Source organism: Mesocricetus auratus, unplaced genomic scaffold, assembly GCF_017639785.1.
Source record: "Mesocricetus auratus isolate SY011 unplaced genomic scaffold, BCM_Maur_2.0 Super-Scaffold_100003, whole genome shotgun sequence".
NCBI classification, from domain to species: Eukaryota; Metazoa; Chordata; class Mammalia; order Rodentia; family Cricetidae; genus Mesocricetus; species Mesocricetus auratus.
In genome coordinates this window covers 52,079,936-52,100,704 of record NW_024429188.1, presented here as the reverse complement: position 1 = coordinate 52,100,704, position 20,769 = coordinate 52,079,936, and the positions used below count along the sequence as shown (strand labels likewise).

The following is a 20,769-nucleotide window of genomic DNA, read 5'->3' as shown; positions in this document are numbered from 1 at the left end:
CTGCCTAGGCCTCCTAACTGACACCCACATTCAGGGGGCTAAGTTTAGTTGTGGGTCATCTTTGATGACATCTTTTCCACATTGTCTTAATTTTTTGGAGCCTTTTTCATTAGTTTGTTTGTCTGGTAAATTTGTCTATATTTTTTTGGTGTATGGTTCACATAATTCTTAACAATTATTAACAATTGTTAAGGTTGGCAATAATAATCCTCATTAATCCTCTTGATTAGGCTCACCTAAGGTTTATTCCATTTTTTATTTCACAATTTTTTTTATTTTTTTGAGACAGTGGCTTTGGAGGCTGTCCTAGAACTAGCTCTTGTAGACCAGACTGGTCTTGAACTCACAGAGAGCCGCCTGCCTCTATGTCCCGAGTGCTGGAACTAAAGGTGTGCACCACCACCACTCAGCTCCATTTTTTTTTTAAACAATTACTTCTTAGTTTCTTAAATTTTCTTTTCTATTTCTGGTTTCATTAATCTGTATTCTTCTGTGTGCGTTTGTTTTAAATTACTCTTATGCTTCCAGCATTTAATTTTTTTGTCTTGTTCTTTGTTTTTTTCAAGACAGGGTTTCTATGTGTATCAGTCCTGAAACTCACTTTGTAGGCCAGGCTGGCCTCGAATTCACAGAGATCTGCCTGTCTCTGCTTCCCAAGTGCTGGGATTAAGGAACGTGCCACCACTGCCTGGTCTTCCAGTATTTCATTTATGTGGATGGGTGTTTTGCCATATGTGGGTGTGCAGCACTTGCCTGCTTCTTGTCCATGGGCACCCGATCACCGTGAACTGTAGCTACGGGTGGTCATCAGTTGACATATGCCTGCTGGGAGTCTCTTCTTATAAGAACAGTGAATGTATTTGCCAGCTGAGCCATCTCTCCAGCCCCTGTTGCCAATATTCTACAGTGAAATGAGATAGAGCTTGTTAGGTAGATCTCTTGAGTTTGAGGCCAGTCTGGTCTACATAGTGAGCTTCAGAACAGCCAGGTTATATAGACAAATGCTGTCTCGAAAAGCCAAAAAAAAAACTTTAATATTATCAGTATCACTGTTTCATAGTTTCAAAATGTGCTTGGGAGATTGTAGGTATTAGTATTCTGCTACTTGTGTTTTTTAAAACTATTTTTTTGAGGCAGGTTCTTCCTATGTAACCCTGGCTAATCTTGGACCTGCTACGTAAACCATTTGACCTCAAATTTGTGTTGATCCTCCTGCCCCTGCCTCCTGAGTGCTTGGATTACAGGCATGTGCCATACTGCCACTTTTGGTGTTGTTTGATAATACATTGAAGACATGGTAACTAATTTGTATTTCTTTTTTTTTTTTAAGATAAAAACAGTGGTTCTGCAATTAACTCTGATATGATGGAAAATAACAAGGAAGAGGTAAGTAGAAATTGAAACATTTTATAAAGATTATTAATAATAAATTAGCCTATTAGTTTTTAGCACTTTCAGTTTTAATGTATACTAACATTTAAGGCCACTGTTGTATGCACTGATTATTGTGATACTTTAATTTGGTTGTTGTTGAGTTTGTTAAAGTGTTCATTTTTATCATGCAGTTCACTTAGCAGTTTACTTTAAGGTCAGAAAACACTGGTGTAGTTTAGTGTTAGAACACATGCTAAAGGTGGTGCCTCAGGATCCACTCCCCTATCAGTGCTGGAAGTTTGACTTGCTTGCTTGATCTTGTGCAGGTGACCACAGCTACTGTGAAGTAGTACATTTTATTAAATGTATGAAATTTTCAAAGAACAAAACAAAACTTAATTAATGGAAGAATACATGCTAGGGGTCTTGGGTTACATATCTAGTGCCATTACCCTCCTTAAAAAAAAGAGACAAATTTAATCTTCAGTTAAGGAAAGCCTAGAGTAATGAGAATTGGTGTGTGTTTGTGGTGGGTGTGGTGGGTGGGGTGGGGTATGCTGGGATGGGATGGTGGGCTGTTGGTGTTTGTCTGAACCTAGGACTTTGCAGCTTAACTGAGGTACATTCTCAACCTCAGAATTTGTTTCTAATGTTCCTTGAAAGACAGATTTTAGGCATACAAACTAGTGCTTTGTTATATTACTGTAAGAAAAATCTTCCTACAGTAAGATGATTGATTACAGAGATGTTGTCACTGGGAGACTTTTACTCACCTTTGTGTTTCCCCCCTCATGTTTAGGGAACTAGCACCTCAGAAAAATCCAAATCTTCAGGATCTTCAAGGTCAAAGAGGTGAGTTCATGGTGAAAGGAGTAAAATGTTTCCTTCTTCCTTCCCTCCCTTCCTCCCTCCTGCTCTTCTTTCCCCCTTCCCCCTCCCCCTTTTCTTTCTTTGGATTGGTTTACTGTTTCTGAAAATACAATGTTCTTTTTATCAACTTACTTCAAGTGCCATTGTTTTCAAATAAACCATTCCATACAAATCAGAATGCTTAGAGATGAGTACTCTAATGAAATAAATCCCATTAGATCTGTTAGGCAGTTTCAGTTGAAAGAAAATTTTAGAGAATGATTTATATGTTAGTGACCCTTTCAGTGCATAGTCCTTTACAAAGAAGGGAAATATTGAATGTCTTTTATAACAATATGCAATATTGTTTAGGGTGGGAAAAAGACATTTTTCTTGTACATCATAAGAAGTTCAGATTTGCTAAGGTGTCTTTTTTCTTTTGAATTGCCAAACTATCCTTAAGGACAGGAATTATTTCCAATTATACCTACAACTCATGGGTGGGTTGCCCTTCCTAGAATTTTTCAGTGTGGTACTACTTGCTTTTGCCATTCTTTATGCAATAGAACTATCTCTTATTAAATGCAGTTTAGTTATTATTGGTTTATTCTCCAGAGCAGTGATGTGAAAATAATTTCTATTAAAATTTGCTTGTTACCAGAATATGTGTATGTTCAGTCACAATCTTTAGTGATATGATAAAGAGCTACTTGTTTCCACCAGTGACTCTGATGGCATCCTTGCTATGCAGCCACTATTATATCTAAACTTGTTAGTTATGGTCTTGGTTTGTTGTTCCAATTTACAGAAATGCCCATAATTCTATGACCTTTACTCTTTTATAGGAAGCCTACAATTGTGACAAAATATATAGAATCTGATGATGAAAAACCCATGGATGAGACTGTAAATGAAAAAGCTGCTAATGAGAATTCAGAAAATGATATTACTATGCAAAGCTTGCCAAAAGGTAATGTGCATTAATTTTTCATATGAAGCTAAAAAGAAATGTATTTAACAATGACCATTGGTGTACATTGATAGTGGTCTGGAAATGTATTAGATTGGAAATGAAAACATGCTATTTAGGTTGAAAATGTGGGATAGTTCAGTTATTTAGTTTTTAAAGAACAAAATCAAACATTTTTCCTTTCCATTGGATTTGTAGTAACGGGATGACAAACTTTGCATTACATTTGAATATGGAAGTAGGTTTAGAGATTTAGGATACTAAGTTTTGACTTAATAAATGTCAGTGTTCTTACTTATTTAAAATGTAATGGCTATTCCTGAAAAACAAAAAGCATTTTATAGTCTAACTGAATTTATTTTTGTGCAGTGCTGAGCTTTATTTTCCAGAGTGTTTTGCATGATAGGCAGTATCACAGTCTTAAATTGTACCCTGTCTTAATGCATTCTGACATCCCCTACACATGTTAACTATTCAATAGATTTAGGTGTATTTCTTGAAGTTATCCTTTAAACAAGCCTTGTCCAGACCTTTTGAGTGTTGTAGTTCTACTTGTGAAACATTATTGATTAGAATGGAGAGTAAGATTGCCAAATTTTACTTCATTGTTCAAGACTGAGAGCTGTGTGATTAGATGTTTAAAGAATGATAAAGGTCTTGGTGATTTTTATGGTGATTCAAATTGTCAACTTTTTAGAGTTTTGTTTTCCTTTGCTCAATAATTTAGTCTCTTAGCAGATGTTTTATAGCAGTATTTACTAAACCTGATTCTCTGTTTATATTTATGCTTATGACTTTTTTCAATTATGGAAGTTGTTGAATGTGAGTATGCAAGTTTGAGCTTCACTTAAATAGGGTAAGTTAGGATGTTAGGAAATACAACATGAAAAATGAACAAAATGAGATTGATGGAGAGAAGAAAGGTAGAAGAAATGGATGGTGACTGTCATTTACTTGGTTTTTGTAACTTATCTAGCAATTTTACATATTTGTTTTGGTGGCTGTCAGTAGAAACAACTAATGTGGGAGTTTGGGTCCTAATGGCAGTTGCTTACCTTTGGTTCTTGTTGAGCGTCACTGGAAGTGCTTCAGTGTAAGAACTAGGAATCCAAGTCTTTCTTTTAATGGTAATGTAGTCGGAAGTTGGTATACGATGTTACCAACCTGAACGAAACAATTTTATTTTCAAACAAGAACTGTTTCATAAGGTTACATCTGGGTGACTATTTTCATTGTTACAGTACTGTATTGAATATGCATAGGTCAGTGAATTTACCTCATTTAATATTCTAAGCCAGTGGTTTCTAACTTTCCTAATGCTACAGCCTTTTACTAAAGTTCCTCATGTTGTATTGACTACCAACCATAAAATGATTTTTGTTGCGACTTTATAACTAAATTTTGCTTCTGTTAGAGAGTCATAATGTATCTATTTTCTGATGGTCTCAAGCGACCCATCCTTGAAAGGGTTGTTTAACAACCCCCAAGCGGTCACGACCCATGAAAACCTTTGTTCTAAACAATGTGCTATATAGTAGCTATTGCTTCTATGCTGCTAGAAGTTTAGGATTAAATTCAGAGCTCCAGGGATTTTCTCTACATTAGGTTGAGAAGCACCGATTTCAGCCCTGGCCTGCTTTAATCCAGTGCTAGAGGGTATTCTTTCAACTACTGCTTGCTTCCATTTAGAAAAATCTTCAGGAAGGAACACTTTATTTAGTTTTAAATCTTGAAAGCTCTTCTCTGAAAGTATATACATAAAATGATTGAGCATTTAAATTTACCACAGTCTGTAAACTCTTCATTTCTCTGTGTGTGCCCTCCCAGCCTTTTTTAATTCAATCCCCCAGACTTAAATACTCATTTACCAACTAGATGCTAATACTTTGCCAAAATCTGCTTGCTGAGTTACATATTGCTATGTTTCAGAGGAAATTGTGATGATCCCCTGCTTTGACTTTCTTAATTGTTGCCAATAATGGCCACTTTAGTACTAAACCCAGTAATGTAAGTAAACATTGCAACTTAGACCCCTTTTATGATGCTCATTTTATTTGTTCTTTTCTCAGTTTGGAAGTTTTAGAGTTTATGGAAGGATAAATCCTTCCAAAACATTTTAGTAGACACCAACTGATAGATGATCTTATTCAACATTTTATTGGTAGACTACTTTAGCGTAAGTGTCTTAAAGCAACCTTCAGTTTAAAGCTCAGTTGGAAGCTAGGGAAGCTTTGATGTCCTATTGAGGAAATTGTGTAGCCTAGGTACAGCAGTAGTAGACTGAACTTCATTGTCCTACCCCCTGCAGGCTCCTCCTACCAAAGCAATGGAAAAGAACTCCTAAAAATCTTTAATAATGTTTTTTTCTAATTTGGACTGTGAGAAAAATAGGATGTCTTCCCCTTCTACCAGTTACTTTAGACTTTATAGGGACCTTAGTATGAATGTTCATTTCATAATAGCTTTTGTGATAGACACTATATAAACATTGTGAGCTGGGATGAGGCTTTCTATTTGATTGACACATTTCTTTTAGTTCATAATACTTTCCCCTCCTACTTTTATTATCTCTAAACTGCAACAAGTAATTTTATTGTTGTTACCTGGCCCTTTTACGACTACCCTGTGGTCCTCATACTAAAAGCTTGACAGAAACAAACTATGTACCAGCAATGTTGGCTTTATCTGAACTGAAGTCTTGTACTTCACTTGCACATTTAATATGTGTAATTGGTTTTTTAAATGAAATCATTCTAGGTACAGTGATTGTACAACCAGAGCCAGTGCTGAATGAAGACAAAGATGATTTTAAAGGGCCTGAATTTAGAAGCAGAAGTAAAATGAAAACTGAAAATCTCAAAAAACGCGGAGGTAAATACAAGTGAAAATGAAACGAGTTTAAATTGCTGTCTATGACCATATTGGAAAATCTGATATGCTTACTAAAAATACCTCCACTTTTCTGCCCATTGTTTATTAAAAGCACTACTTAAAAATAACTTCTGTTTCTCTTTGCGCTCTGAAGCAGAAAAGGTTAAAGTCCATTTTCCAAAAACACCTTTGCCTTCAGTGGCTAATAAGTTGTTGCAAAGAAGCATAGCATTTCCTCTCCACTCACTGGTTCTAGAATACAAACATGCCAGAATAGCACGAGCGTCCTCTACAGTGGGAGCAATTTAAAGGTTGTGCAAAGAATTTTCCTGTGACCTCCATGTAATTTCATACATACTCAGAGCAATGCTGTGTACAGCTATAGAGCACGGCATTAATTACTACTTGGAGTACTTATTAAAAATACCAGTCCTGGGACTGGAGATAGGACTCAGAGGTTAAGAGCACTGGCTGCTCTTCCAGAGGTCCTGAGTTCAGTTTCCAACAACCACATGGTGGCTCACAGCCATCTGTATTGAGATCTGGTGTGCTCTTCTGGCTTGCAGGCATACATGCAGACAGAACACTGTATACATAATAAATAAATAAATCTTAAAAAAAAAACCAGTCCCTTCATTCATGACAAGCTGGAATTTCTGGATGAGGTCAACATTGTGTTTTGGTTTGTTCTTCATGGACACTACAGTTGCATTGCAACAGTAAATAGAAAAGATGGGAGCGAGAGTTGATGAGCCTCCTTCCATCTGTCAGTTGCCTCACTCTTTGTCTTCCCTCATACATGGCCAGATTACCTAGCCATCTGTAGGAAGAGCATCAGGAGAATTTACTTAGAAATCTATTACAGTTGCATTTGTGTCCCACTTTTTTGTGTGTGATTTTTAAATGGTGCCTGTATATGGTTTTTGGGCAGAATAACAGTCAGAATCTGTAACTATGAGATGAATGAATCTGAAAAGTAGCACATGACAGTAAATTTCCAAGTGGCAGTCTTATGGAAGTATCCATTTAATGTTTATAATACATAATCATGAAATTATACTGAGGCTCTTGGAGAAAATTTTAGATTTTTACTTTAATGGTATGATTTTCTTGATAAAACTAGTAAATTTACTTAAATAATTTGTTAGGTTGCAGGTAAAAAATCAAGAAACTGTTCTTTAGTCTTTTGTTCACAAGAGGGTGTTCAACCCCTTTTGAGCATAAAAATATTTTTCTGAGAGTCTTCAAATTCATAGTAAGGAAGCTCCCATTTCAACAACATAGGTCAACTAAGCTAAGGCACTATTCTTAAGCCTTAATCATCATATACAAAGTAATGGTGAGGACCAGTAATAATGTCTTTCTTTTGATCATGGGTCCCATCATGAAAACAGATGACTGTACAACATTGCATTACGACTAATGTCTGGGTGGTGTCTTTTAGGAAGAGGCTCTAGAGCAGTCAGTGCTTGCAATGTTGATACACCTTGAAGGCAGAATAAAAGGGGGCGCCACTGTTGCTTGGGAGGGGATTCCTAGTGCCATTTTGTTATGCTGCTGTTGCTTGGGTTTAGCAGACCTGTTTCTGGATGTTCTGTTTTTGGATGTTCTTTGTAAGAATATATCATGTTTGTAGTAACATGGTAGTTCCTAAATATTTCATGTTTATTTTAATCTCAGTGATTTGCATGTCTTAGCTGTCAGGAATCTCATGAAATATAATTTTAAGACTACTAATATGTGAGTGTGAGAATAAACCAGTGGCCTGAGATAAAGGATGGCTATAGTTAGCATTCAGGCATTTTAGCAGAGTAGTTCTAAAATGGAACTTGAATTTAGAACACTGTGAGAAATGCATACTTTATATGTAAAATAATCTTAATTTCGAACAAAACTATGTCACAATAATAAAGCAAACGTGCATTTAGGAAGCTTAAACCTAGCTTGTTTTGATATACTTTGCCCAGTTAAGTTGTTTAAAACTTAGATTATACAATTTTTCTACATGAAAAAAATAATTTTATTTTCCTTAAAAAACTAAAATATATTGAGCTAATAAGTGAAAATGCCTCTTTTCCATTTACACAGTTACAATATGATACTTCATAATTAAAAATTAAAAATCAAAACCTTCATGTACAGAAACAAGTACATAAGTAAAATAACATTTCAACATTTTACCATATTTGCTTCAGATCTCACTTAAATAAAATATTGATTCAGTCCTACTCTCATCCATTTTCCCTTCTTCCTACCCCACAGGTAATGATTATCTTAAAGTTTTATGCATGTGCATGTATGTGCATGGTTATCTATATCAGTATGTGAGTCAAAACCATTTTTATTTTTAAAAAGTCTAAAAAATACTATGCTCTTTATATGCTTTGGGAGTGTTGATTTTTTTTTGAAATTTATCCATGGCAATAAATGCATGGGTTTAGTTTCATTGCTCTATACAATGTTGTACCAGTACAGTGAACTGCCATCTATTTCCCAAGCAAGTAGTAGTGTCTATCCTTATCTATTATTCCTTTTGCACATGTTAAAAAATCTTCAAAGGGTCACCAAGTTAAAAAATAATGTGTAATATATACAAAAGCATGTAGTTGTTTAATGAATAGAATTTAATATTAGATGAATATTCAAACTGTAGCATTCATTTTTCTTGTTTATCTTAAAACGTTATTTAACCTGAACAAGTAATTATATTTTTCTTTTAAAAACAACAGACTACAGGTATATCTAAGATCAAAAAGATTGACATAGGACACTGATTTCATGTGTAACAGCATATGTAGCAAGCCTTCAGATTCTCTTTTATGAAAAAGTATGATTGTGTCCTTATACTTTAAGTTTAAAACACCTACAAATAAAGATACACTAATATTTAGGTCCATGGTGCTTTGGACCTTAAAACTAACAAAAATACAAAATAAAGAATTAAATGGTAAGAAATATATGTGGTGTTTTACTTTTTATTTAGTCATTCCCCACCAGTTGCCTCCTTTTAATTTTTGAATACAAATTTGCACTGATTGATTTTGAAGGATAATCTTATCATTTAATTTGGATCAAAGGTCTTGATTGTATATCAGGATCATCTGTATAAAAAAAAGGTCTTATTTAGTGTTTAGCGGTAGGAATTGCTTTCTGTTGTCTGTCTCTGTTTCTCTTTGTCTATCTGTATCTTCTCTTCCCCTTCCTTCCTTCCTTCCTTCCTTCCTTCCTTCCTTCCTTCCTTCCTTCCTTCCCTCCCTCCCTCCCTCCCTCCCTCCCTCCCTCCCTCCCTCCCTCCCTCCCTCCCTCCCTCCCTCCCTCCCTCCCTCCCTCCCTCCTTTCTTTCTTGAGACAGGGTATCACTATGTAGCTCAGGTTAGACCCAACCTTCTGGGCTCAGGTGGTCCTCCTGTCTCAGCCTCCCAAGTTGCTGGAATTCCAGATCTGTGATTGGGTTGTTTTCCTAAGATTTCTCCAATGATTTGATATTCTCAGAATGAGACATGACTAGGGACCAAGAGTAATGTAGGAGTGGCTGGAGAGATGGTTCAGTGGTCAAGAGCACTGGCTGCTCTTCCAGAGGATCTGTGTTTAATTCCCAGCATCCAAGTGGGTCACAACCACAACCAAGTGATTGATTCCCTCTTTTGCCCTCTGAAAGTAACAGATATAGTGCAGGCATACTCCCGTACACATAAATAATAGAAAAAACGAGGCAGGTGAGGTTTTCTGCTTTTTTTTTCTTTAATAAGTTGTCTTTGTCTTATTCTCATCTCTCCCACCTTCTCAAACATTCTGCTTGCTGAGAAGATGCCTTATTTGGATTTGTCACAATGTCATATCTGCAAATAGTAGACGTGATTGATAAACAGGTTGTCAAGTAGTAAGGAAGGTAATTGGTGATAAGTAATGTTGAAGTAAATATTGGGAATTGGTGATACCATAAATTACCCAGTTTTTATGTGCCATATTGATAGGATCTATGTAAAAAAGGTATTTAAGAAGCCCAACCTTTATGACATGTCTAACTTAACTGTAGAATTGAAAAAGAATATGTTCCACCATTGCCACTTACTTTTTCATTCTCTCAGAACCGATACTGAATTTGTTTGCAAGGAATTAGCAAATGCATAAACTTGAATCTGGGTGTGGTGGTGTGTGTGCCTATAATCCCAGAATTGGGGAGACTGATACAGGAGGGTTGCTGTGAGTTTGAAACCAACATGGGCAACTTTTCAAATATGAGACCAGTCAGGGCTACATAGCAAGAACCTGTCTCAAAAAACAAAGAGCTTTTAACCTCATTTTAAGGATTTCTTTATGGTATCTCTTTAGGTTATATCAACTTGTAATAAGCGGGTTTCACATCTGTATGATGAATGTAGTTAGCATTTATGTCTCAGAGTCTGCCAAGTTTGTTATGGTCTTTTAACAGGTCAATAAAATTAACCTTTTTAACCTGTGTTCAAAATGTCATTTTCCCAAGGATTATGAGACACATTATTTCTAATACAAAGGTTGTAAAATTCTGGCTAAGGCAAATATCGTTTTTTCTGTGAGTGTAAATATGTGAGTAATGGTCACTTTTTCTTCCTAGAAGATGGACTTCATGGGATTGTGAGCTGCACAGCTTGTGGACAACAGGTCAATCATTTTCAAAAAGATTCCATTTATAGACATCCTTCACTGAATGTTCTTATTTGTAAGGTATGTAAAGATTTGGTGATAAGGCTTTGCCCCTTGGAGGACTCCCAGTTTGTGAGGAACTCAGACATGTAGAGGAATATCCTGAAAATGGCTGTCGTGTGAAAGATACTGTGATTGTGTTGCATACTGGAAGCTTGTGTCATTAGAACTTGTGTCATTAGATACAAGTTGACACTTAAAATCTCAGCAAGAATTAGATTGGTTAAATGGGATTAGTTTAGCATGTTCTAGATGGGTGGAATGGTATTCAGAGGTTGGGAGGTGAAGGGGAGCCAGATGTCTTTCAAAAACCTGTGCATATGTGTGGTTTATAACTTTCTATCTTGCGTATCCTACTTCTCTAAATATCCATGTCAAACACAGTTTTATTATGACTAGGAAATAAAGAAATTTAAAGTGTTTCATATATGTTAATTATAGCTTTTAGCAGTCTTTGTGCACTTTTAAAATTAGTAACACCCCAATTTATCCATCCATCCATCCGTCCGTCCGTCCGTCCGTCCGTCCGTCCGTCCGTCCGTCCGTCCATCCGTCCATCCATCCATCCATGTACTTATTAAGGTTTTTTTCCTGAGACAAGATTAGTTTCTCTGTGTAGCCCTGGCTGTCCTGGAACTTGCTTTGTCTACCAGACTGGCCTCGAACTCAAACCTGCCTCTGCCTCCTGTGTTCTGGGATTAAAGGTGAGTGCTATCATGCCTGACCAAAAGCCTGGATTTAATTTCAAATATCTATGATACCAAGGTTGCAGGATCTCTAGCTCATATTGGATTAAGAGTTATTTTGTTTTAGCTCGTTCTCCAATAAAAATCTACTACCTTCAGCCTGGAGTAGTGGTGCCCAGCTTAATCCCAATACTTAGCAGGCAGAGATAGGTGGATCTCTGTAGATTCCAGACCAGACTTGTTTACATAGTGAGTTCCATGCCAGGCAGAGGTCCACAGTTGAGACCCTGACTTAAAAATTCCCCCTTTGAAATTCAGGCCATATTTTTCTTGGTATGCTAGATGTTTCCTGGCATGAAGTTTTGATAGAACAACTCTACTAAGCTTAATTTTGTACCTTGCAATATTCTCCTTCTTTCCTAGAATTCATTTCACCCAGAGGCGTATTCAGAGTATCTGTTGATATGTTTGAAGTTCTGACAACTAAATTTTTATCACTGGGTTTGATATTTGCTCTCTTTCCTTGTATACCTGACTGCTGTTTTCCAGTTTTCCATAGGGTCTGCTATTGAGCAGTGACTATTTCACTAATAACAGAGAACATTTCACTTTTCTATTCCCATTGGAATTGAATTAGACTAATCAGACTTGGATTTGAATAATTGCTTTGCTTCTTAGGCAATTCGTTACAATAGGTAGTGGATATTATTCAGCTGTTAATGAACCTCAGACTTCCCCATCATGATATCTCCTACCTTGCATGGTAGATTTTTTTGAGATTTATTTATTTGGTTTTTGTTTTGTTTTGTATTGTTTTTCCAGACAGGGTTTTTTTGTGTAGCCCTGGGTGTCCTGTAACTCATTCTGAATATCAGGCTGGCCTCAAACTCAGATTGCCTGCCTTTGCCTCTGGTTGGATATAAGGTGAGCTCCACTACCACTGAGTGATATTTTGAGATGTAAAGATAATGCAGGTTGTTAATTGTTTAGCTTATAGATATATTAATTGTTTGTATATGCTGACTATTCAACATTTTTTTTTTTTTTTGTTTTTCGAGACAGGGTTTCTCTGTGGCTTTGGAGGCTGTCCTGGAACTCACTTTGTAGACAAGGCTGGCCTCGAACTCACAGAGATCCGCCTGCCTCTGCCTCCCGAGTGCTGGGATTAAAGGCGTGCGCCACCAACGCCCGGCGTCAACATTTTTGTTTTTATGCATATTTGTTTTTATGTGCAACTAGTTGTATGAGATTAGAAATGTTTACTAAATAGAATCGTTTAATATGCTTTTATGTTAAGAGTAGTGGCTGTGGATTCCATTTTAAGGAATCACTTTCTTGAAATAGTCTTATGTGTAACAAATAGTATTGAGTAGTACAGTGTTGGTGCTTTCATCATCCAAACCATCACATCCATTTCACATTTTAATGAATTTAAAGTAACATTTGTGACTTGTATATTTTGAATAAATTTCCCCTTCCTCTTTTCTTTCACCAGAACTGCTTTAAGTATTACATGAGTGACGATATTAGCCGTGACTCAGATGGAATGGATGAACAATGTAGGTAGGTAATAAATTCTTCATTCAACATTCATTGTTTTCTACTTTGGGGTGAATATCAACTTTGTTAGATTCATCTCCCGTCCCCACCCCCAAAGACAGTATTTCTCTGTGTTACAGTCCTGGATGTTTTGGGACTTTGTATACCAGGCTGGCCTTGAACTCACAGAGATCAGCCTACCTCTGCCTCTCCACTGTTGTCATTAAAGGCATGCATTACCACTCCAAACTTGCTAGACACATCTTTTAAAATTTAAAATTTGATATCTCACACTGGGCAGTGGTGATGCACGCCTTTTATCCCAGCACTAGGGAGGCAGAGGTAGGTGGATCTCTATGAGTTCAAGGCCATCCTGGTCTACAGAGTGAGTTCCAGGATAGCCAGGGCTTTGACAGAGAAACCCTACTTTGAAACACACAAAAATTTTTTTCACTCATGTTTGTGTATGTGATTATGTGCAAGTGTGTGCAGGGATCCTTGGAAACCTGATGTGTTGAATCTCTCTAGAGCTGGAGTTCCAGGTAGTTGTGAGCTTTATGACATAGGTGCTGGGAACCAAACTTTTTTCTTCTGCAAGAACACCGAGTCCTCTCTCCTCCCTTCCTCCCTCTCCTCTCTCCCTTCCCCTCCCCCCTTTTTTCCAGACAGGGTTTCTCTGTGTAACACTTCTGGTTTTCCTGGAACTCACTCTGTAGACCAGGTTGGCCTTCCTCCTAAGTGTAGGATAAAAGGCATGTGCCTCTACTGCCTGTCTTTCTCTTAATTCCTGAGCCATCTGTTCAGCCCTAGATCCCTCTTTTTCTAGTATTTTCACTGCTATGTTTAGTTGTTGGTTGTCTTTTCTAATAAAACCTTGTTTGTTTAGTTTTATATTTCTGATAAAAGTAATAAGGTGATCTAAAGTACCCCTGAAAATGCTGATGGAAAATTTAAATTCTTTTATCAATAAAGACATTAAAAAGTTCTCACTAGGAATAACATTTTAATCTTTAAATCATTTCAGATGGTGTGCAGAAGGTGGGAACTTGATTTGCTGCGACTTTTGCCATAATGCCTTCTGTAAGAAATGCATCCTACGCAACCTTGGTCGAAAGGAATTGTCTACAATACTGGATGAAAACAATCAATGGTATTGCTACATTTGTCAGCCAGAGCCTCTGTTGGACTTGGTCACTGCATGTAATAGTGTATTTGAGAATTTAGAACAGTTGTTGCAACAAAATAAGAAGAAGATAAAAGTTGACAGTGAAAAGAGTAGTAAAGTATGTGACCAAACACCCAAATTTTCTCCAAAGAAGAATAGTTCCAGTTGTAATGGAGAAGAGAAGAAATTAGATGATTCACATTCTGGCTCTGTAACTTGTACTTACTCAGCACTAACTGTGCCCAAAGAGATGCTTAAGAAGACAAAAAAACTGATTGAGACTACGTCCAACATGAACTCCAGTTACATTAAGTTTCTCAAGCAGGCAGCAGACAATTCAGAAATGAGTTCTGCTGTGAAGTTACGTCAGCTTAAAGCTTTTAAATCTGTGTTGATTGATATCAAGAAGGCTCATATTGCATTAGAAGAAGATTTAAATTCTGAGATCCGAGCTTTGGTTGCTGTACACAAAGAGAAAAATACCAAAGAGCTTAAAATCACTGATGCAAAGTCTGAAACAAAAGTGCGAAAGGGGGAAAAATCCTATACTCCAGAAAAGAAAGATTCTTTAAAGTCAGATGCTAGGTCATCAAAGATGACAGGCGACGAGCACATCCCAGGGGAAGAGCACAAAGGAAATAAAAGTACTAGTGGTGAACACAAGGGTTCGGGTAGGAAAGATGGACCTCAGTATGAACCTAATACTTCTGAAGATTTAGACATGGATATTGTGTCTGTTCCTTCCTCAGTTCCTGAAGACATTTTCGATAGCCTTGAGTCTGCTATGGAAGTTCAGTGTTCATCTGATTGTCAAGGAGATGGCAACAGTGGGACCGAACCAGAAATGGAGATACCATGTCTAAAACTTATCACCTCTTCGAAAGACAGAAGAGGAAGTGCTAAGTCAAAAATGGCAGCGAAAGTAAGAAAAGAATTATATGTTAAACTCACCCCAGTTTCCCTTTCTAATTCCCCAGTTAAAGGTGCTGACTGTCAGGGAGTTTCACAAGAGAAGGATGGCCATAAAAGTTCCAGGGTGACCCCCAACTCAGACAAATGTGGACTGGAAGAGGAAAATAGTGATAATGAACATTCAGTTGAAAATGATGTTGCATTATTTTTAGAAGAATCTGATCTTCGAAGATCCCCACGTGTAAAAACTACACCGTTGAGGAGACAAACAGAAATTAACCCTGCAATATCCAATTCAGATGAAGAAAGTAATGAAACTATTAAAGAGAAACGAAAGCTGTCAGTTCCATTAAGAAAAAAGGATAAGCGAAATTCTTCTGACTTTGCTGTTGGTCACCCTAAGTCTCATAAGGTACGCAAAACTAAGCAACCAGAGATTGCAGATCAGAATTCAGATTCTGATGAAATGCTTGCAGTCCTTAAAGAGGCAAGCCAGATGAGTCACAGCTCTTCTTCAGACACTGACATTAATGAAATACTGATGAATCACAAAGTTGAAACAGGCAAAGATGATAATGGAAAAAGGAAACGGAAAAATTCTACTTCTGGGTCAGATTTTGACATTAAAAAAGGAAAGTCAGTTGAAACGTCTATTATCTTGAAAAAGAAGCGTCAAAACTACTCGGAGTCCTCTAACTATGACTCAGAGTTGGAGAGAGAGATAAAAGTTATGAGCAGAATTGGAGCTGCCAGAATAACTAAAAAAGGTGTTTCAGATAAGAAAGAACGTGACTTTTCTGAAGATGAAAAACAGAGCAAAAAAGTAGTGGATGATGAAGGGCAGGAAAGTGTGAAGACTGTACAAGGAGGATTGTCTGGTGACGATACTGGAGACACTGAAAAACAGGGAGAGAATTTGTCTGCATCGGAAGGTTCAGTTGAGAAAGGGAAGAGTGCAGTGGATTCAAGGGAGATGCATTGCACCAGACAGCAGCCAAGTATTTCATCTGATGGCCTGGAAAAGCCTTCAGGGGGAGAGGAGGATGTAAATTCTGATGGCAAGAGAGTTTCTAAAACTAAAGAGAAGAGTAAACATCTGAGAACCAGAGCATGTAGAAAAGCACAGCGTGGGTCATCTGATGCTACTGATAGATTTCCAAAGAAAGAGCAGAGTGATGAATCTTCTGAAGGTGAGAAAAAGCAAAACAGACAGGGAGCTGGAGCAAAAGCAAAGAAAACTATAGACTTAAAGGAAGAAGCAATTAAGACAGAGCAACAGTATGAGTCTTCCTCTGATAGTACTGAGAAATTGCCCGAGGGAGAAGAAAGTGGTCATTTTTCTAAAGATATAAAACAAAATAAGAATGAAACAACTGATGAAGAAAAGAAAGGCAAAAAAGTGAAAGATAAATTATCTAAAAAGAAGGAAGATGTATCTGATGGTGTTGATAAGTTGACAAGCAAAAGAGACAGTTGTGACTCTTCAGAAGATAAAAAGAACAAGAATAGAGTGTCTCAAAGAGAGAAGAAGAAATCCAGCTTACCTGCAAAGAGTTCAGGCAAGAGGCCAGAGTGTTCATCATCAGATACTGAGAAATATTCCTTGAAAAGAGAGTGCTGTGACTCTACTAGTAGACCGAAAAGAACTGAATTAAGAGAAAGAAGAAATTTAAGTTTAAAGAGAAATACCAAGGAAATACAGAGTCGCTCATCTTCTTCTGATGTTGAGGGAAGTTCAGAAGATAATAAGAAACGGAAGAAACAAAGAACTTCAGCCAAAAAGAAGACAGGCAATGCCAAGGAGAAAAGAGGAAACTCCTTAAGAACAAGTACTAAAAGAAAGCAAGCAGCCATTACCTCTTCGTCTTCTGATATAGGAGATGATGACCAGAATTCTGCAGGTGAGGAGAGCAGCGATGAACAGAAAATAAAACCTGTGACTGAGAATTTAGTGCTGCCTTCACATACTGGATTTTGTCAGTCTTCAGGTATGCAAGAATAAATTTCAACTTTAGAAATTGTAATCTGCCCCCCTCTATGATAACCATATTATTTAATTTTCCCTAAGGTGAAATTCAGAGTTACTGTTGAGGAAAAGTTCATTTAAAATTTGTTTAGACATTTACTCTAGATATTTCTCTACTTTTTCCTATGCCATCATTGGAGGGCATTTCAAGCATTGTCAGTGTTCTTTGTCAAGCCCACCAAGTTTGTTTGGTAAACAAAAAATTACTTTGTCAGTGTTTAGTGTGTTTCTTTGGAGTAATATGTAGTAGCTTCTGAAAGAAAATCAAGTCATGCTGTTACCAAACCTGGGGTTTCAGTCTCTATTCCAAGAAGTCAAGTTGTTTCCCAGAGGCAACTGAAACAGCAAAATTTATAGTAAAAAGTCAAAATGTCTCTATTCACTGTGGTCACATTGGGAAGAGAGTTAGAGATCCAGTGCCACCCCCCATCAGCCGTGCATGTTTCAAGTGTTTTGAAATGAGATTAAAGTTTGTAGAGGGCCGGGGATGCATGCATATCTAAGCAGTCTTGGTCAGGTTGTAGTCCCACCCACCGTTGACTCATCCTTCAATTAGGTTTCCTGCAGTCTTATCCTACAAGGCAGGGTTTTTTGTTTTGTTTTGTTTTTAAAATATGGAATGCTTCATGAGTCTGTGTGTGTGTGTGTGTGTGTGTGAGAGAGAGAGAGAGAGAGAGAGAGAGAGAGAGAGAGAGAGAGAGAGAGAGAGAGAGAGAGAGAGAGAGAGATCTTGAGCAGGGCCAATGCTGTTTTCTCTGTATTGTTCCAATTTTAGTATGTGTGCTGCTGAAGTGCTCACTTACAAGGTATTTTAATGAGTTGCTAGCCCTGTAGAACCTCTTTTCCTACTCTTTTCTTAAAGACGGTTCTCCCTTTGGCTAGCTCCTGGATCCTAGCTTTTTTCTTCACCTAGCATGAAACATCTAAGGAAATTGGAGATTCCCATTTCTTGGGATCTAGTTTTCAATAGTCAGCTTGAGGCGTATGAGTGTCTCTGTCTTCATTCTGCCAAGCTGGTTATAATGTCAGTAGTTTAGTAGGTATTTATTTGTACAGTAGTGGTGAGTTCTTGGTACTGGTATAACATTGAATGTAAAAGTTTCAACTGCTTTCTATGGGATTTTGTTTTTTTTTAAAGCAAAACAGATAACCTTGAAATATTTTTGTTTTAAAGATGGGCTCATATATGCACAGCTGGCCTTGAACTCAGTCTAACTAATTTAGCTGAGACTGATCACTTTCCAATTGTTCCTAATCACCACACCTGGCTCTCTGAAATAATTTGTTTTGCTATTAGATGGTGATCATTTCCAGGCCCTTGTGTACACTAAATAAATGCTTTAACACTGAAGATCTAAACAATAGAAATTTACTTTATTATAATCCCTTTTCTCATCCACTACTATCTAATGATATAAAAGATATTTGTCTTTTTAAAAAAAATCAAAGGAAGAAAGAGAAATCCCCAAATTACCCCATTGGGTCAACTTGTCCTTATTACCAAGAAAAAGAGTTTTTAATATTATTTTTTATTATAGCTTTAAGAAAATAACTTGACTAGTATATGTATATTGGTTAATTGTATTGTTCATTTGCTAATTAAGACACTGTCAAAGATATTTAGAATTATTAAATATATACATAGAATTAATGTTTCTAATATAGTCAATCAGAAGAATTTCCTCTTTATTCCTTATGAGTTTCTTACTTATTCCAACTTATTAAATAAAACCAATTTCAATCTTATTTTTGAAAAAACTTTAATTCATGGGAAACTTAAAGCTCTTGAAGAGGTTTGATGTCATGCCATATGATCACATTTCTACAATGTAATATTTGAGTACCCACACTCAGAGGAATTAACATTTCAGATCAGTTTTTCCTTTCAAATGAGTTTCTTTCATCTTCAGAGTTGTTGATAAAGAATTGTGGACTTGTATTAAAAATGGATCTAGGGGCTGGAAAGATGGTTCATTAGTTAAAAGTACCTATTGCTTTTCTAGAGAACTAGAGTTCAATTCTAGGGCCCTACATTGTGAGGATCTCAACTACCTGTAAATCCACTTCAGGAGATTTGAGTTCTCTGGCCTTCATGGCCATACATCCAAGCATGCATATACTCATACCACAGAAATATACGCAGAAATTTCAAAACCACAAGATATAACAGTTACTTGATAGAAAATGTTTTAGTTATCAGTTAGTTGGGAAAAACCCTATTAAAGTAATACTTTTCATTAGACCTTAGAAGTTGGCAACATGTAGCAAACACCCAATGAATGCATTTCCTAGTAATCTTGTAATTTAGTACTAACCTAGATAATTATGTTCCATTTCGGCTAGTAGAACCTTGATGTGAAGAACTATGGGCTTAATAGAGCCAAAAAAGCTTGAGCATCTGCCTCTTAATCAGATGCTAGTCCTTCAACAGTTTGATGAAACAAAAGTCCTTGGTTGTGAATTTCTTAAGACCAAGTGGAATACTTAGGATAAAAAAGTAGAAGATAATTCGCTAGGGAATTTATCCCACCAAAAACTGGGCTTTGTCAGTAGAAATATGCAAATGGAATAGAATATAAAAGGTCTCGAAGATAAGCATTATGCACAAAATACGTTTTTTTTTTTCAAGATAAAGGTATGAGACAATGATAAACATTGCTCAAGAATTTACTTGCAGCAGAGTGAAGATAGTGTGCACCTTTGATACCACCACTTGGGAGGCTGAGGCAGGGGGATCTCTTCTGAGTTTGAGGCCAGCTTGGTTTACTTAGTGAGTTCCAGGACAGCCAGGGCTACACAGAGAAATCTTGTCTCGAAATACAAAATAAAACAGAACAAAAAAGATTGATAACTTGACTCTTAAAAAAGAAACAAAAATAAAATTGAGAAAGCTATAATGGGGGCTGTAATGGTAAATGAGCTAAAGAATTTTAGGGAAAAATTTAGAAGAATTTATAGTATTTGAACTTTGGAGTTTAGGTCAATATTTTGACACTTAAGGGGATTATATCAACTGGCATGGTGATAATGGCTTATAATCCCAGCACTGCTATGCCCAAGTCGTGACGATCCCCAAAGACCACCAGGGAGACAGACCCACCAAACTGTGTACCAATTATTGTCATTGGTCAGTTCTGAGAGGGAGCATTCTGTGGTTTCTATGACTTTGTTTTGTTGCTTGCAGGTGGCCTGTTCATAGATACCAATAGTTTTCAGAACTGTTTCCTGGAGACTACAGGGGAGTTTTTGGTCTCCCCTGGAGTTTCTTTTGTGGCTGAAGAGTTCCCATGAACCAAGTATCTAGGAGACTGGGGGTGGGGTCTGGAGTTTCTTTGTGTTTAGTTTTGGCTCGAGGCTCCTGGAGGCTAGTGAATCTCGAATTTCTTTGTGTCATATGCTGAGTCAGAGGCCTACATGTCCTTTTTGTAGCCTGTCATGGCTGTTGAAGCAGGGGACTGAGTGAGGGTCTGGTCCTTTCAAGCACACCAGAGACAGAGGTAGGAGAATTGAAGTTGCTTTGGGCAACATTGCAAATTATTGATCAAGTAGGGCTGAATAGTGAGACCCTTTGTCTAAAAAAGAGGAAATGAAGGTAATAATATAGCTAGTGATATGTTGTTTCAGTCCTGTTTTGTTCAAGTGGGATGGTTTACTGGGATACCCTGTGAGTTATTTTTGCCTTTCTGCATTTAGC

General features: G+C 37.0%; 1 protein-coding gene across 12 annotated transcripts in view; it reads left to right on the top strand.

Annotated features, from left to right (window-relative positions):
* The window catches only part of Atrx (ATRX chromatin remodeler), a 134,637-nt gene that overhangs the window by 42,555 nt on the left and 71,313 nt on the right, over nt 1-20,769 (top strand). For 8 of the 12 annotated variants that reach the window (XM_040744303.1, XM_040744313.1, XM_040744305.1 and 5 more), the window contains 7 exons: nt 1,331-1,386; nt 2,174-2,226; nt 3,069-3,193; nt 5,951-6,064; nt 10,659-10,768; nt 12,929-12,996; nt 13,997-17,037. In XM_040744303.1, coding sequence (XP_040600237.1) covers nt 1,331-1,386; nt 2,174-2,226; nt 3,069-3,193; nt 5,951-6,064; nt 10,659-10,768; nt 12,929-12,996; nt 13,997-17,037 — 3,567 coding nt within the window. The remainder of the gene's footprint in view (nt 1-1,330; nt 1,387-2,173; nt 2,227-3,068; nt 3,194-5,950; nt 6,065-10,658; nt 10,769-12,928; nt 12,997-13,996; nt 17,038-20,769) is intronic. The other 4 variants (XM_040744306.1, XM_040744314.1, XM_040744304.1 and 1 more) reach the window with 3 other exon arrangements.